This window comes from Amblyraja radiata, chromosome 15 (genome assembly GCF_010909765.2).
Source record: "Amblyraja radiata isolate CabotCenter1 chromosome 15, sAmbRad1.1.pri, whole genome shotgun sequence".
Taxonomy (NCBI): Eukaryota; Metazoa; Chordata; class Chondrichthyes; order Rajiformes; family Rajidae; genus Amblyraja; species Amblyraja radiata.
The window spans coordinates 28,185,721-28,204,832 of record NC_045970.1 but is presented as its reverse complement, the minus strand read 5'-3'; the positions used below and the strand labels follow the sequence as shown (position 1 = coordinate 28,204,832).

The window sequence follows — 19,112 nt, the reverse complement described above, 5'->3', positions numbered from 1 at the left end:
TCAATTCAATACAAAGAATTTCGGCAGATTGCTGGCTACCGATTCACTGGTAAAGTAATGTTCAATTGAAAATGAATTAATTTTATAATATTTTAATCTAAGGGAGCAGAAATCAATTAATTTAATTATTTAATTTATTTGGGGATGATCAGCCATGATCACATTGAATGGCGGTGCTGGCTCGAAGGGCCGAATGACCTACTCCTGCACCTATTGTCTATTGTCCAACATCAGCATATTATTGGGAAAGAATGCCTAATAAAATTTACTTCATTCTGAAATGATCCCAGTGGCTATCAAGGTCAGACAAGATTTATTTGAATACCATTGAAAATTAAAATTTGTATGCCTGGTTTTACATACAAAGATGTACAGCAATAAATTAGGAAGACAACATGTGTTAGCCTTTGCAGCAGGTGATTGTGAATGCAAAGTTATGACTTTGTGTTGTAATTATACATGGCCCCGTATAGCTGGAAACATTCTCATTCCAAAGGAAGCAATTGTATAATCTGTAAATAATTGAGTTAACATCTGTTGATTCAGTCTTTCAGATCCATAACTTGCTCTTCAGTGCTCCTTGGCTCATGATTTTTTTATTGATAAGCGGTTACTGCTGTGTGGTAGCCAAAAAGTTGCAACAATTTATGTACAACAAATTCCCACAAAGAAGCAGAGAGATTAATGACAAGATCCGGATTGAGGTTCCGCAGTAATCAATTTCTTCTCATCAAATTGTGTTACAGAACCCGCTACATTACGATGGTGAACTTGATTAATTACGAATTAAATACTTATTCTCTTTCCTTTTTAATTAAGAGGTAGTTTGCATTAAAACCCTCATATAGCAGTTTGATACTGTACGTTTTTGAGTGTGTTTGTTCATTAGGTTTTAGGTATTAAGGTGGAAACTAAGTGTAGAAGTGTTTAAAGATCAACATAATTTCAATGCATGAAGGAGAAAGACCCGATAACATATTTCTCCGTCCTCAGCAAACCTAATAGAGATTTAAAATAGACCTGACCATACCAATCCTGTAATGGTTATTCAAAAGCTACATTTTTATTTACTACGACTATGTAGATGCTTGGCCATTGATTTATTACATCTAATACTTCAAAACTTTGGTCAATATTACTCTGTGAGATCGACTAAAATGAAAAATGCATCATCAATACTTGAAACATACATCCGCTTTTCCCAAGGTGTATAATGTTTCCAGAATCTTGTGATGAAGTAAGTACTCCATACAAGGCCCCGTCTCCCCAGATTCCCTTTCGTGTTCCTCCTGAGTCAAAATATCCAGCATCTGATCCAGATGCGATGGGATGTTTGTATCTGTTACAGGAGCTTTGTCATCTGTCAAGAAAACACATTAATAACTCACAATGTACCATCCATGTTACTATATTTCTAATTGACTAAGGAAATAACAAAAATATTCAAAGAAAGGGAGGGGTGTTTACCTTTTGGTATGGGTATTTATCTTTGATCTTACTCAATTTTAACATTCATCAACATCATATCCAACTGGAGTTAGAAGGTAATAACTGATTAAGTATAGTGACTTATTTAATTCACTTCAGATTCAGAAGCCCAACAATCCTTTCCTTCCCCCTTGTCACATATGACCAATGGTTCCAGAAAAAACAAAACTCAAAAGTTAGGCAATAACTGCTTGCACAAACCTTTACTCAATGAATTTTTGTTTAAGAAGGAACTGCAGATGCTGGAAAATCGAAGGTAGGCAAAAGCGCTGGAGAAACTCAGCGGGTGCAGCAGCATCTATGGAGCGAAGGAAATAGGCAACATTTCGGGCCGAAACCCTTCTTCAGACTGATGTGGGGTGGGGGGGGGATGGGGAAGTTAGAAAGACAATCAAAGTTAGGGGTCAAACTAAAGGGCCTGTCCCACTTGTCCGTCACACACAAATCACGGGCCACCATGCCGTCTGGTGCGCGTGACGTCATTAGAATACCCTGCGGCGACGCATGGTAACGAACGGTGACGCAACCTTGCGTCACCATGCGATACACGTGAGACGTCGGGACATAGCATTCGACGCCAATGCGTCAGCGTGCGTACGCGATACGTCACACAGGTGGCGCGCAAGGATTTCGTGCAGCACGAAATCCTGGAGCTCCGCGCGATACCGGGCGCAACTCCGCACTCCTCCACGCCCCTCCATGCGCCCGTCCCGCGCAACCCACACGCTACTCGTGCGTCACAACGCGTCGACCTATTTTACATATAACGCGTAAATGAGGCGCAAATGACGGCCAAGTGGGACAGGCCCTTTAATTTAAAAAAGTGAACACCACAAACAACAAGCTGTCAACTATTTGATGTTGTAAGGTCTAATACAATAAAGGCAGCAAAATATTTGAATTCAGCTTATTTTCATAAATGCATGGAAATTCTAGCCATGTTTTATGAGTGAAGCTTGGGGGCATGAAAAAAACTACTAACCAGTTTTTACCAAACAGAAACAACCCTACAAGTGAAAAATACAGATTTGACTGTCCATTGAGGGTGACAAAGGGAGTTGATGGGCTGGATCATATTGCCAAATGGCAAGTCAATTTCTCCATTTCACTGCCAGACACGCGTGAAATGGAGAAATCGCAAACTAAATGAATGATAGAAAACATTGCAACCAACAGATCAGATCTGGTAGGGATTCTTTGATGACTATAGGAATTGTATGACAAAGGGAAAAGCAAGTTCCATTTCTTCAACCACTTTGTTTTAATATAATACGTAAGCATTTTAGATGTTAATTCTTTTAACCATTGCTTAATATCATATTTAATAGCAATTAAATATTTCTGAATGTCATTGACTTTCAAAATATATTGAATAACCCTCATATTTTTCACAGCTGACAAAGCTCAGGATAATGCTATGTCTTCCATGAAAACCATGAGGAATGTTTTGGGTGGGGAATTTCTTCAAGACTCCTCTGGAAGCCTTTTCGCTGCTCAGTCCACACTGCTTTACCCCGGGATGTTTTGGGCTGGCAAAATGGACCTTCTGAATATGAATGATAAATATGGGCCTGAGACATTGGGTGTTGATTTCGGGCAGTGGGTCAGATCAACAAGATTTAATGCAACGTTTCATGTCAATGTACTAGTTCTGATTTTACCTTAAACGTTAACTTCTTTCTACCCACCACAATGCTGCCCCTCTGGGCTTCATGCCATAGCTATGATTAGAATTGGAGGCAGCAGGCCATGCCATTAACAAGTTAAATGAACAGACTATTTTAACAATGCATATTATTGAAACTAATCAAAAATAAAATAATTTCCTACCTGTTGTTTCAATGTAATAATGAGTGATGGCTTTCCAATGATACACAAAGTCCTCTTGCAGGGGGAGGGAAGGAGCCAGCTATAAAATTAAAAACAGAAATGACAACAATAGTTTAGACTTGTTTGAAATTAAAGATTTGATGAAAAATACCACCTGTATTTCTTTGGTGTATGCAATAGAACTGGTTGACAAGCTCATTTATAAACCACCTAATGGAATATTTGAATGGAGATGTGGCTAAGGGGTGAATACATTCACCATATTTAGGCCATTGACAATGACATCAAAGTATTATTAATCCAGATTATTGATTACCATGCTAAAACAAAATGAGTTATTATCCAAGAGCACCTAGTTTCCTCATACGGCTGTGGAACATGTGTATCAAGTTCAATCACATGACAACAATAAATAAATATTGGGGATGCTTGAAATCAGAAGTCAAAACAAAATATTGAACATAATCAAAATTATGGAGCATCTGTGGAAAGAAAACAGGCCAAACTTTCAGACTAAATAGTCCAGAAGCACATATTTTGTAACAAGAGATTTAAACTTTCACAAAATTTGGATTTGGCACATATTTAAGTACACTTATCAAATTCATATTTTAATTTTACTAATGAGCAAATTATTGTTACAGAATCATGTCATTTCAAGTTGAAAGCTATAATTTTACATAGGAAGTAAGGAACACATGGTGGTTCCTGTGAAGTGGGATAGACTGCAGGAAATTTTTCAAATGGAGCATTAAATATTTCCTCAGCTCTGCAGACTGAAGGCATCGTTGATGAATTTTCCATCGGAAATTTGATGCCATCATTTCACCGCGTTAAGAATGGATTAAATGCGAGAATTAGGTTGTGCCAACGCCTTTAATGTCCTCGGAGAGAATGAGTGTGCAAGGACGACGATAAGATAACATTTCAAAACAGTGAAAAGGCAAGCTACAAGAGTAGATCCTATTTTATTTATGAAGCAGCAAGTGATCCAGGAGCAGTAATCAAAGCAGCATTGAAAAAGTGAATGGATGGATGTACACAGGTTATGTTCAAAGTGAGTTATGAGTAGAAAACTCTGGTCTTCACACAATTATTCAAAAGAATGATAAGTTGATAACACTGTACAAAATAAAGCATAAGGAATCATAGGCTTTGTTAATTGAGTTAACGAGTCCTTCTAATGAAGGGTCATCAACATGAAATGTTAATTTTGCTCCTCTTTCCACTCGCTACTGAAATGTTTCGTACAGATTTTTAGTTTAGATTTCCACCATCTACAATTTAAAAAAAAAAATTCAACACTTTGTATCTTATTCAAGTAACCATTTTTCATTTTGAGCCTAAATAGTTAGGCATTTAACCACAGTAAGCAGCACAATCATGAATGGACATCCTTGTGCGATACTCTAATAAGAATATCTATCAGTAGAATTAACTGAGTAACTGGCTCATCATAGAATGTTCCTTGCATCTGATGTCTTTAGCTGTTTTTTGAGCTGGTGGTGGATGATTGGACATACATCCAATCCCCTTGGCAATAGACTAAGTGACCAACTCTGGCAGTTTGCCATGTTCAGGGATGAATATTTACTGTTAACGATTTTACATACTGGAGTGGCTGCCAAGCAGTTTGACGATAGTATTGCCTCAGTGGAAAATTTACCACTCAAGAGCATACACGGAACATTAAAGTCAGGAGATCAATGCATTTGGAAAAGCATGGACCTATTAGGGATAGTCTGTATGGCTTTGTGTGCGCTTGGTCTTGGTTCAAATTTGAGTTTTTTTGAGGAAGCATCAAAGGTGTTTGATGGGCATAGGGCAGTGCATGCTGTCAACATGGACTTTGGTACAGCATTCAACAAGGTCACACATGTGGGGCTGGTCCTGAACATAGTCACAACATCCACTGCGAGTTGATAAATTAGATCCAAAATTGGCTTGATCGTAGAAAACAGAGTGGGTTTTTTTCCTGACTGGAAGGCAGAAGTACAGAAGCTTGAAAGCACACACCACCTGAATCAGGAACAGCTTCTTAACCACTTGTTATTAGGCTCCTGAACAGTTTCACCATCAGCTAGGGCACTGTAAGATAGTACGGCTTCAGCATGTAGATAGAAGCAAGCACAGGTTTTCAGTACAGCTGGTGCCAGTGTGGGTCTTCTTTATTTCACAAAAGTACACGGCGCATATTCAAGAGACTGAAATAGAATATATTACATGACACAAATCATACCATTCTAGTACTCAGTACTTAAGGTTACCATTTTATGCACCAATACTGCTCTTCCCTTAGAAAGTAAAATAACTTGTAAATTAGACAAACAAGAATAATTTTATAAATTTAATCTGATGACTGGTTTACGCTCTATTTCTGATCTCCTGAGTGGTTTAGGGGGAGTGTCAGGTTGTGGTTCTGAAGGAGAGTCAAGTTCAGGATCATTTACCTTTGTCTCTACTTTCTTTGGAGATTCTGATTTTACATCTGAACTTGGAATAATACCAAAGTCTGACAGATCTACTTCTGCATCTATGCTTTGCTCTTGTACTGGTTCATCCCTTGCTGGGATCACATAGTTTATGTGCACACTTCTAACACATCCTCAAATTTCTACCAAGTACCTCCTGGTACCACACACTTCAACTGCTGTTCCCACCACCCATTTGTTTGCATTGTAAGGGGAGGCTGAGAAAACAAACCCGATCAAGGGTATTGAACCTACGTTCTTTTGGACTTCCACCATAATGACGTTTCTGATCAGATTGTTTGCGTTCACCATTAGGAGATAGGTTTGGTAGAACCAAACTCAGTCTAGTTCTGAGCCTTCTTTTCATGAGAAGTTCAGCTGGCGTATTCCCTGTGGTAGATTGTGACGTGGTACAATATTTCAGTAAGATACTAGCTAACCACTGTGACAAACCAAATTTTGAATTATCTTAAAGAACTTGTTTCTTGAGAGCTCCTTTGACTTTCCTGACTGACCTTTTGGCTGTGCTGTTAGATGCCGGATGGTACATTGGCACTAAGGTATACATGACACCATTAAGCTTCATGAAAGTTTGGAACAGTGCAGCACAAAATTGGGGGGGGCGTTGTCAAAGACAAGCTCTTCAGGTAATCCATGACATGCAAAGATAGACCGCAATGCATCTATTGTTCTTTCTGTTGTGTTTGTCCCCTAATGTACCACCTCAATCTACTTTGAATGGCTATCTACCAAAACAAGAAAAATATTATTCCAGTGTTCACAAAAATCCACATGAATCCTCTGAAAATGTCTAGTTTGCAAAGGGGCTTGGGCAGGCCTACTTCTACAACTCTGACAGGCACTACATTTGCAGGATGAAGTGTGTAGTACCAGGAGGTACTTGGAGGACGTGCTAGATGTGTGCACATAAACCATATGATCCCATTTTCAAACCAAGATACACTGCTTCGGTCTGTAGGAACGCACATTTGCTTCTTTTCAACTTTATGTTGTGATCATCAAGCCATTTCAACTCTTCACTGAGTATCTCCAGATTCTCCTCCTCAGTAACAGTCGCAATCAGTAAGTCATCTTGATTGCTCAAACAATGTGATATTCCTTGCAGAATCCTGTCCATTGTAGCTTGGAAGATCTTTGGTGCTGACTTCACACCATAGGGTAGTTTTGTGTAGGAATACAGCCCCATGTGTGTGTTTATCGTGAGGTAATGCTGGCTCTTACTATCAACATTTAGCTGAGCATATGCATGTGACAGATCTAGCTTAGGGAATACTTTGGAACCAGCAAAATCAGCGTATAAATCTTGTGAGGTTGGTGGTGGATACTGTTCATCATCTACTGCCTGGTTGATGGTCACTTTGTAGTCTCTACACAATCTCACTGTGTTGTCTGCTTTCAGAACCACTGTTATTGGAGTAGCCCAATCACTGTGATATGCTTTAACCAATGCACTGTTTTGTTTCAACTTTTTGATTTCAGCTTCCACTTCACTTTTCAGCGAATATGGCACTGGTCACGGTTCCACATCGGGTCGAATCCTGATGTGTGTTTGCTCAATCTTTATGCCATCGTAGCTGTCATTGAACACAGCATGATGTTTCTGCAACAACTGATACAGTTGTGTTTGTGCTTCGACTTGGAATACAGATTTCCAGTCCAGTTTCAGTAAGCGGAGCCAACTTTTGGCCATCAACGTTGGCCTATTGACATAAGTCGCGACAACTATTGGCAAATTCAAAGTCTTGCCTTTGTGTTGTACATCACAAACTAGCTCTACACATATCTCCAAACTTCTACAGAGAACGTTTTCAGCTGAACGTTTGTTTCTGTGATAGACATATTACTAAATATGAATTCATAGCGGTCTTTGCTTATAATTGTGCAATCAGCAGTGGTAGCATACACATGGTAATGTATTGATTGGCTACTTTGACCTTTGTCTGAAAGTCTTACTTCCCTGACCCACCGTTCGTAGTATAGATGCCGTAAAGTCAGTTCATTACTCTCCAAGTGTTCTTCGAGGTTGTGAATCCTACGCATTTGGTTTTCTCGAGCCTTTTGTTTTGCTTTGTCCTGTGATGGTGCTCTACATGCTGATGCAATATGGCCTTTCTTTTGACAGTCGTAGCACTGAGAGTCCTTGAACTGGCACTTATTTGCTTTGTGTTGTCCATTGCATCGATAGCACATATCTGCGCTTTTCCCAGAATTCTGCTGTGAAGTACTTTGACATGCCATCTCCATGGCCAAAGCAGTTTTGTTTGCCAAATCAAAGGTAAGGGCTAGTGTGTTCAGTAATTTTGATTGGATTCGCTCATCTAGCATCCCACATACAAATCTATCATATCGCATACATACATACATCCTACATACAAATCTATCTATCGAGCAAAGCTCAATCCAGAAATGGCACAAAATTGCAGTGTAGAGACAACTTCTTCAATGTGATAATATACTCATCCACAGTCTCACCAAACCTCTGGTTTCTAGTGTGAAATTTGTAACTTTCTGCAAACTCCATGGGCTTAGGGTTGAAGTAAGCATCAAGTTTTGAAAGAACAGTCCCAAATGAAACATTCCTTGCTTTCTCTGGGGCTAGGACGTTGGTGAGAGTTTCATAAACTTCAGGACCAATTTCAGTTAATAGAATGGCTTTCTTTCATTCCTGGATGGCCTTGTTTTGTGCTCTTACCTGCACTTGATCATCATCCTCTGTTTCTTCAGATTCAATAATGTCATTTGCATTAAAAAACATTTCCCTTCGCTCACAGTATGTGGTAAAGGTTTCACAGCTCTTATCGAAAGTCCCCAGTCGGCCTATGTATCCCAAGGACCCAATCTTGCCATGTAGACACAACACAAAGATAGCCTAACAAACTCTAGACGATTTGTACAGCTGTTGTTTTAAACCACGGTCCATACATAGAAGGACCTGCGGCCTATCGTGTCCAGTTCGCAAACAACTGAGACACAGCTTCGTATTTGCTGTTTATAATATTAAACAATACTACATATTGCAAAACAGTCCTACACTGTATTTAAAGGTTGAGTTCACAAACTCTACCTGAACTTCGTCGCCATTGTAAGATATTACAACTTCAGAATGTTGATAGAAACAAGCACAGGTTTTCAGTACCCGCTGTTGCCAGCATGGGTCTTTCTTTACATATTCAAGAGACTGATAAGATATAGAATATATCACATGACAAAAATCATACCATTCTAGTACTCCGTACTTAAAGTTACAGTTACTATTAAACACACTACAGGCACAGTCCAATTCATCTCAATCTTTTGCAGACATTGGACTTTGTCTATGGAATTTGTATGCTACATTGCTGAGAGGTAAATTCCACACTCGGCATCGTCCCCTTTGCTCTATACTGAGTTTGACTTGATTATATTTATGTATTGTATTATTTGATTTGTTTGGATAGCAGGCAAAAAAAAGCTTTTCACTTTACCTCGTAACAATTATAAAACCAAAACCTGGACAGTGACAAGAACAAGTAGGGAACAGAGGAATATAGCATTGTGCAGGCAGATGGGATTAGCTTAAATTGGTATAATGGTGGGCCAAAGGCCTGTTCCTTTGGTGTCATGTTTCAACCTACTAAGTTGCACATCTCCGAAACGTGGGAGGAAACCGAAGCACTTGGCGCAAGTCCAGACTGTGATATGATGCTGGAGCGTGCTTTGTATTTCATTACAAACCAGTGCAAGTACCCCAACAAAGAAAAGCATTCCGTCCTGTTGATTTATATTAATTGTAATTTCAGATAGTGATTTTTGCAGTGTCATGAGTCAGCATGAACCTTGGTACAGAGAGTATGACAAAACTCCTTCAAGACTTTGTGTGAAGGAAAGACCTGCAGATACTGGAGTGCACATGCTGGAGTAACTCAGCAGGTCAGGCAGCATCTCTGGAGAAAAGGAAAACGTGACATTTCAGTTCGAGGCGGAGTATGAAGAAGGATCTCGACACAAAACGTCACCTATTCCTTTTCTCCAGAGATGCTCCTTGACCTGCTGAGTTACTCCAGCATTGTTTCCTTCAAGACTTTGCTTGTTTTCACCTGTTCCACACTTGGTAATCATCAATAACTCGCAAAACAATTTCCAAACCGAGAGCCCAAAGGCCTCAAACCGTTATTAATCAAGGACATTTTATATCTTGACCAGATTTCATGGAAGCAAATAATTCGCAACATTCAATTGCAAGCTCACATACATGCAATCGGTCAATCTAAAAATTAATATTCCAATAATAACCAGTCATTACTACTGATGTAAATGCAATTTAAAACAACATTCAGTAATGGAAAACAGCGTATTGTAATAAAGGTTACAAACTAGCTCATTGTGGCACTTGCACTTTTAAAAAAAACATTTGCACTTTCTCTGTAACGGCAAAACTAAAGGTTTTTCCACTGTATCTCTGTGCATGTGACGATAATAAACCTATAACAATCTTTGGCCAAGCCCACAAGCAATATTTCATTATGAATGATGCCCAAGCAAAGCTTTATGCCATTAATACTCAATAATTGTAGTAACATTCCATCAACAACTAAAGCACCCAATTTATTTTAATGTTTAGCTGCTGCACTGTACATGTTACTTTCTGTTTGTACAGTCAGCATCGTGTAATCAAATTAGCTGACAACCAACAGAAAACTAATATTATTTCAAATGCCAAAATTTAGATCCCAGCAGCTGACAAAATGCCATGTCAGCTGCAGTTTCAAATCTAGCTGCAACTTAGAATGCAATTACATTGCCAACCTCATTTTCGTCATCACAGCTTGATTCTTGATTTTGATTCTCCAACTAATTCTAATGATACACTAGTCCATTTGATGGAATCTGCCGCCCCCTCTCTAATCAGTCTTTTGAAATGGTACAAAACAGCACGTTAGAATAAGAATCCAAAAGCAAAAATTGCACATGCCAGTAATAAAACAAGAAAATGCTGGAAACACTCAGTAGGCCAGGCATCATCTACACTGTATTCTACAGAGAGAAACAAACTTAACATTTCAGGTTCATAATATCAGAAACATTCATCAGGAATTCTGATGAAAGATCATTTACAAAATCTGTTCCAACTCTGTTCCTTTCTCCACAAATGCTGCCTGACGTGCTGTACCAGCATTTACCAGCATTTCTTGTTTCAACCACACTGCAACAAGAGATGGGTGGAAACTTGTAAAAAAAATTGATATGCAGGCAATTAACTTGTGAGGAAATGATGTGCAGACAATAGGTTCCATCTTGTATTGGGAAACCGGACCAGTTTTTTAAATTAAAGATAGACACAAAATGCTGGAGTAACTCAACGGGTCAGGCAGCATCTCTGGAGAAAAGGAAAAGGTGACGTTTCTGGTTGAGACCTTTCTTCAGACTGAGAGTCTGGGGAGGGGGAAACTAGACATATGAAAAGGTACAAAGAACAAGTGAGTACAAGGTGTGAAAAAGAACAAATCAAAGCCAGCCAGATGATCAAGGAAAGATGGAGCCCATGATAGTCCACAACACTGAAACTAGTAGGACGACTAGGGTGAGGGAGGGAAGGAGAGAGAGGGAATGCAAGAGTTACTTGATGTTAGAGAAATCAATATTCATACCACTGGACTGTAAGCAACCCAAGAGAAACATGAGGTGCTGTTCCTCCAATTTGCGTTTGGCGTCCAGGACAGAAAGGTCAGTGTGGGAATGGGAAGGGGAGTTAGTGCTTGACATCACAAGGAACATGGCGCAGATTTCCTGCAGATAAAACAGTAAACATGGATACTACAAAGGCCCTTTTTTAATACTCAATATAACCTTCAAAATAACACGAATAAGCCCTGTAACTAAGATGGGATTCATATACACTCATAAATACATAATTCTTAAGTAACTAAAAGGAAACCATATTAAACAACAAAACTCTACCTATTTGAATGAATTGGAGCTTAAAATGCTGATTGGTTTTGAAATTCCAAGCAATAGCTACTTAAACAATGACCACCCTATATTGGAACAGCACACAGTAAGGAACCATTGATCCATGTGGTCTAGAAACTGATCACTGTATTTATTCAAACAATGATTGGAACCTTAACATTAAAATGTACAAAAATATGTTTGTTTAACAAATCTAAGAACTGGCCTGAGGTCAGTTTTCAAGTATACAAATCTGAAAATAATGGAGCCCAAGTGTGCATTCAAACCAAGGTCTTATAAAGAATCTATCTGTACCAGAGTGCATGGCAGTCTATCTCAAAACAAATACATTAAGAATTTATAAGATTTAAGTTCTTACCCAGTAAACTTCCTCAATAATCCCACAGAATAACCCAAGTGAATATTAGACAAACATCTGACCTGCCCTGATCCCAGAAGCATTTGCAGCAACAAAGAACTGCAGATGCTGGTTTACAAAAAAGGACACAAAGTGCTGGAGCAACTCAGGGGGTCTGGCAGCATCTCTGGAGAACTTGAATAGGTGATGTTTTCTGGTCAGGACCCAAAATGCCACCTTTCCATGTTGGCCAGAGATGCTGCCTGACCCACTGAGTTACTCCAGCACTGTGTCCTTTTTTAGGAAATGAGCAGCTATGGTCAGAGAAGCAAACTGGGAAGTGGAAATGTTTCACATGATTTCAGAGGTTTTGCAGCACTGCAAGCATTTTTCTAACACTATCCATCTCAGATGCAATCCTCATATGCAGATAGTTCTGCTATTTCATGATAGCCGTATAACTAAGAAACCCTGTGTTATCGAAAATCACACAATAAAACAATTGTGTCAATGGGGAAAGAGCAACTTGGATACTCAATAACGAGATTATTTCCAACAGAATTAAAAAAAAAGTTTTTTTTTATAGTGATACACTTACTTCCACTACTCCACTTAAGCTGAAATACTTAAGGCTATGTTACGTTTTTTTTTTTACAGAATATCTTTGCACAAATATAAATCTAGACAATTGCTTTTCAATTACATGGCCACTTACTGTGAAACTAACAGCTAAGAGATAATGGTGTCTGATTACTGCAGGAAGGCCAGAGATTTTTCTTCCCTCCAAGACTCCTTTTTTTCTGCTTGTTAATTTCTGAAGAAACTTTAATCAGTTCTCTGGTTCCTGATCAAAAATGTGTACAAGCAATCTGCCCCATATAATACAAACTAGACTAAGTGGGACCCGTTGGGTCCCATGTTCACACGGGAGAGTTGGTCCCCCAACGCAGTATTTCACCTCTCCACCAATTCCAATATTGGTGGCCAGTGGGGGGGGCTTCTGCAAAGCCAGACCCGTTTTGGTATCAAAGGAACTCACTCTGCAAGAGGACCTGCATCTGTTTTTCAATTTGAATAGATTATCTGGTTTCAGATTGGGACTCAAATGATTGGCGTAATTAAAGGATATCACAAGGAACCATGTCATCTCTGGGTGCCCGCTCTACCACCCACCAAATGGAGCTCAGGGCCTGGTAGACATTGACGCAGAGACAACAACTTGGCTGCTCAACACCTGGCTTGAGATCTAACTTTTCCTTTGGTTTATGTTTCATTCGCAAGACGAAGAAGAAGAAGAAAAAGAAGAAGACCAGGAAACTATTTCCCATTTTTAATTTTACATTAAATGGGCCAAACATTTCTGTGACAATCTTTACATAGAGATTAGTGGATATTATTCTACGGGTCAACACAATATTATGCCATCACAGATCATATCCAAACACATGAATATAATTTCAGCGCATATTTCTGTCCTTAACAATCAGCTGCAAATATATCAATGGAAATGCTGCAAATTATCATGATAAAAAAGGGAAGCCATTTAGGTATTTCAATTTATGCAGCAGAGGTCAATAAACATCTACACATTATGTACAGTATGAGTGGCCGTTTGATGCTATCATAGCAACATTAAAAACGATCATCCATGGCTGAATAAAAGGTAATTAATTTGGGATATCACCACTCCAGACCCAAAGTGAGCAAGAGAGATGACCAACATGAACACTAATACTGATGTAAACACGATAGACAATTGGATAGTTTTTTTAGAAAGCCAGCCAACTAATACCAAACTAGTACTATAGCCCTTCCTGTCCAGAACTTGGCACTTGCATGTGAATACACTTCAGTTTTCTTAGTTACACTGTGCTGTCAAAAGTTAAATATCAACAAAAAAGGTGGTAAAAATAAAATCATATAGCATACCTGACATGAGTCCACATATAGCAAGATAACCATTCACACCGTACAACTGTCAAACATTGGCCATGTCCACCGAGAGAGCCCAACCTTCTCAATGATCAAAACACAAAATTCTGGAAATGGGTCATACAGTATGTGTCGAGACAGATTCAGATTCAGATTCAATTTTAATTGTCATTGTCAGTGTACAGTACAGAGACAACGAAATGCATTTAGCATCTCCCTGGAAGCAAAGCTAATGTTTCATGCCGACAACGTCAGCTGTTTCTTGCTCCGTAAACGCTGCCTAGCGTGTCGAGTGTTGCAAGTATTATCTTTTCCTATTTTACATTTCTAGCATTTGCAATGTTTTGCTTTTCATACCTTTTGATGATATCCTGGGGCTGTGATTCAGTGTCTGATTCTCCATTGTTCCGTCCACTGGAAAGGTTGCGAGATAGAAAACTCTCCACTTTTAGTAAATGAGTGTATTTCAGCAAACAATTAACCACCAAGACAAAACTTGACTGTGATTGCATCAGCTTAATAGTTCATGACTCCCGCTGCTAATGTAATGGATGCAATCTGCAACATCCATAAAATGCTTTACATCAACTCCCAAGGGTGAAAGCTATTCCGAAACTCATCCAGAACTAAGTTGCCCACTTGATTGGCACTCATCCATTAATTGAAACATTTACTACTTCTTCCACCATTGGCATTACAGGTTTACAGTGTGCTCCAACTGCAGGACACATTGTAGCTACTTGCCAAGATTCATTGCACAACATTTCAATATCCCCCAAGCTTGTGACCTCCAGTATCTGCTGAAGAGTTGAACCATTAATGTACAGTTGAAAGAAGGGTCTCCACTCGAAACGTCACCCATTCCTTCTCTCCAGAGATGCCGCCTGTCCCGCTGACTTACTTTAGCTTTTTGTGTCTATCATGAGCTTTTGAAGGCCAATATCGAATAGGGTTCAAATGTTGATCTTGCCAGTGACAGCCAAATGCCCCAAATAAATTGAACAATCATATTAAAGAACACCATTCACTTCAACTATTCACACATTATTGTATGGTCATCATGCCTATAATTTTCTCGGGCGGTGAGGGGAAAACAGAAAAGATGCTACTTGAGAAGAATTTTTATTTACTAAGTAAAAACTTTGTCTGTCACATGGAGAATCATTGCCATGGTGCTCGTCCACCGCCTCCCTCCAACACTTACAGTGCATTCAGAAAGTATTCAGACCCTGTCACTTTTTCCACATTTTGTTACATTACAGCCTTATTTTAAAATGGATTCAATTCTTTTTTTTATATCACCAATCTTCACACAATACCCACGAACGAAGAAGTGAAAACAGGCGTTTAGAAATTTTTGCAAATTTAAAAAAACTGAAATATCACATTTACATAAGTATTCAGACCCTTTGCTATGACACTCAAAATTGAGCTTAGGTTCATCCTGTTTCCGTTGATTATCCTTGAGATGTTTCTACAACTTGATTGGACATGATTTGGAAAGACACACACCTGTCTATATAAGGTCCCACAGTTGACAGTGCATGTCAGAGCAAAAACCAAGCCATGAAGATGAAGGAATTGCCCAATGATCTTCGAGACAGGATTGTGTCGAGACATAGATCTGGGGAAGGGTATAAAACAATTTCTGCAGCATTGCACGTCCCGAAGAGCACAGTGGCCTCCGTCATTCTTAAATGGAAGAACGTTGGAACTACCAGGACTCTTCATAGAGCTGGCCGCCTGGCCAAACTGAGCAATCGGGGGAGAAGGGCCTTGGTCAGGGAGGTGACCAAGAACCCAATGGTCACTCTGACAGAGCTTAGAGTTCCTCTGTGGTGATGGGCGAAACTTTCAGAAGGACAACTATATCTGCAGCACTCCACCAATCAGTTATGGTAGAGTGGCCAGACGGAAGCCATTCCTCAGTAAAAGGCACATGACAACCCGCTTGGAGTTTGCCTAAAGGCATGAGAAACAAGATTCTCTGGTCTGATAAAACCAAGATTGAACTCTTTGGCCTGAATGCCATGCGTCTGTAGGAAAACAGGCACCGCTCATCACCTGGGCAATACTTTACCTACGGTGAGGCACGATGGTGGCAGCATCATACTGTGGGGATGTTTTTCAGTGGCAGGAACTGGGAGACTGGTCAGAATCGAGGGAAAGATGAACGGAGCAAAGTTCAGAGAGATCCTTGCTGAAAACCTGCTCCAGAACATTCTGGACCTCAAACTGGGGTGGAGGTTCACCTTCCAACAGGACAACGACCCTAAGCACACAGCCAAAACAACGCAGGAGAGGCTTTGTGACAAGTCTGTGAATGTCCTTGAGTGGCCCAGCCAGAGCCCGGACTTGAACTCGATCGAACATCTCTGGAGGGACCTGAAAAAAGCTGTGCATCGACGCTCCCCATCCAACCTGACAGAGCTTGAGAGGATCTGCAGAGACGAATGGGAGAAATGACCCAAATACAGGTGTGCCAAGTTTGTAGCGTCATACCCAAGAAGACTTGAGGCTGATATCACTGCCAAAGGAGCCTCAACAAAGTACTGATTAAAGTGTCTGAATACTTATGTAACAGCTACTGACTGGCAAGTCGCCAAAAAAATTGTGTAAGTGGGACAGGTCCTTAAATGTGATATTTCAGTTTTTCTTTTTGATCACTTTGCAAAAATTTCTAAACATCTGTTTTCACTTTTTTATTATGGAGTATTGTGTGTTGACTGATGATAAAAAAATGAATTTAATCAATTTTAGAATAAGGCTGTAACGTAACAAAATGTAGAAAAAGTGAAGGGGTCTGAATACTTTCTGAATGCACTATAAATTCATCTAAAATGCCTGATCTCCATTGCATAATAGCAAATAGAACATTTAGGGAACAGGTTCAACTACTATGTAATCCCACTGAAGACATTAATTCCACTGAAGGGGAGAGATTGTGGAACACCCTCCTCAATTTTAATTGCCCACTGAAATTCATCGTCATTTTAATTTTGCTTCCCGATTATGTACAAGCCACGACAGGTTTACAACACTGCCAATTGCATGGTGTCAAACATGGCTGTGTCTCTGCCACAGCACTTCATTCATTCTTCCTCTGCAGTGTTGTATCTAAACTTCAACAAACCTCCTGCAGGAGCAGATCTAATCTTCAGAAGTAATTGGAAGTTATTTAACCTTTGGAGACTTGCATTCCAGGAACAAGATCACCCGACCATCGGTAGTTCAGCTGCAGTGTGCTCCGAGCCTAGGATCCAACCCACAGCTGACTTGTTGACTAAAGTACAAGGACGGGTTTTACACCTGACGTTAACAAGACAAAGGTCACCCAAGTGACAAAAGGAACACTAATTAATAGGCACATGAGAGAAAAGGCAACAAGGAATGGGTGGAGTGGGATCATTCAGAGATCCAGCACAGCTGGGATGGGCCAGATGGCTCATTATGAAGTATGAATCACATGCCCTGTGGCACCATATCACGCCCTGCAACATTAAATGCTAATGGCGAAATACTAGAAAATGGGAACACTTCCCATATCTTAGGAATTGCCTCGTGGCAAAGACATAACGAAGGTGAAATTCACCATTCCTTCACTGAAAAGGTAAGCAAACCAACACCATTCAGGCATCTCGGGCCAACATCATAGCACTAATGTACACAAAAATGCTGGAGAGACTCAGCGGGTGCAGCAGCATCGATGGAGTGAAGGAAATAGGCAACGTTTCGGGCCGAAACGTTGCCTATTTCCTTCGCTCCATAGATGCTGCTGCACCTGCTGAGTTTCTCCAGCATTTTTGTGTACCTTCGATTTTCCAGCATCTGCAGTTCCTTCTTAAACACATCATAGCACTAATGTTGTAATTGCACTCAATCAATTGTGTCAAGCCGGCCAGGTTGCTCACATGCCTGACAACAGACACTCTTAAGGCCCTGTCCCACTTGGCGATTTTTCTCGGTGACTGCCGGTGTTATATCAGTGTCGCCAAAAGATTTTGAACATTTCAAAATCCAGCAGCAACAATAAAAAATGTTGCAACACTTGAAAAAACACCGCGTGTCATACGTCATCATGCCGCGTCACCACCGCCTCACTCCGCAAATTTTTCAGTGACCTGATACGTCAGTCAATGATGCCGGCAGTCGTTGAAAAAAATCGCCATGTGGGACAGGCCCTTTAAGCACCCTGTTCAGGGCTCTATCAGAGGAAATGATTACCAAGTGAAAAGGTGAAAAGATGCAAGAATGTTCTCAAAGTCTCCTTGAAATAATGTAACATTCCCAACAGCTCCTGGGATTCCCTGACTCACCACCATCAAAATGGTGAAGGAGCAATCAGGGTGATATTGAGGACTACTAAGTCCAAGGATCAGAAGTGCCTATGTGCCCTACGTAAGCAACAAGAGTGTGCACCTCACAAACTACCCACACACCCGATAGAGCACTTCCTGCCTCATCTGTGGAAAATATGTTGTTTCCAAATTGACCACATGGCTCTACAGAACCCGCAAAAGCAGACGGGAAGCATGTTATCTGCAATTCCATGAAATTGCCGAAAAAGAAATAGCATTTGACAAGGCAGCTTGATTCCACACAAGTGACATTTGATAAATAATTTATTTCTACTGATTGCAATTTAGACAAACTTCTACTAGACATTACACTTACTCATATACATACTGCAAACCTCATTTTGCCTGGGTGATGATTTCATCATGCTTCTCCACAATTAATATTATGGTATTAGTTAGCCCACATAGATGAAACGGTGCAAGTACAATTATCCCACAAACATCGCTTCCATCTCCGCCACTATTGTTTATTTAAATCTGTATTTGCTTAGGTAAAGCACTAGGGCTTGGAAACATTTAAATTAACTAGATAAAGCCCCCTGGTTACAAACGGAGGTCTGTATTAGCTGATAAATACAAATTTTACTCCAACACAAAATAAATATCCCATTATTTTAGTTTTTTTAGACAGCGTGGAAACAAGCCCTTGGCCCAGCAAGTCCTTACTGACCAATGATCACCTAAACACGAATTCTATCCTGCACACGAGGGACAATTTATAGAAGT

The 19,112-nt window shown here is 39.9% G+C and overlaps 1 protein-coding gene across 2 annotated transcripts in view; it reads right to left on the bottom strand.

Moving 5' to 3' along the window:
- The window catches only part of fhip2a (FHF complex subunit HOOK interacting protein 2A), a 62,147-nt gene that overhangs the window by 38,491 nt on the left and 4,544 nt on the right, over positions 1-19,112 (bottom strand). The window contains exons 1-3 of one of the 2 annotated variants that reach the window (XM_033033940.1): positions 14,026-14,081; positions 3,319-3,397; positions 1,191-1,360 (exon numbers count right to left, since the gene is read on the bottom strand). In XM_033033940.1, coding sequence (XP_032889831.1) covers positions 1,191-1,360; positions 3,319-3,397; positions 14,026-14,058 — 282 coding nt within the window. In that variant the 5' untranslated portion in view covers positions 14,059-14,081. Of the gene's footprint in view, positions 1-1,190; positions 1,361-3,318; positions 3,398-14,025; positions 14,082-19,112 lie in introns of those variants that run through there. The other variant, XM_033033939.1, reaches the window with a different exon arrangement.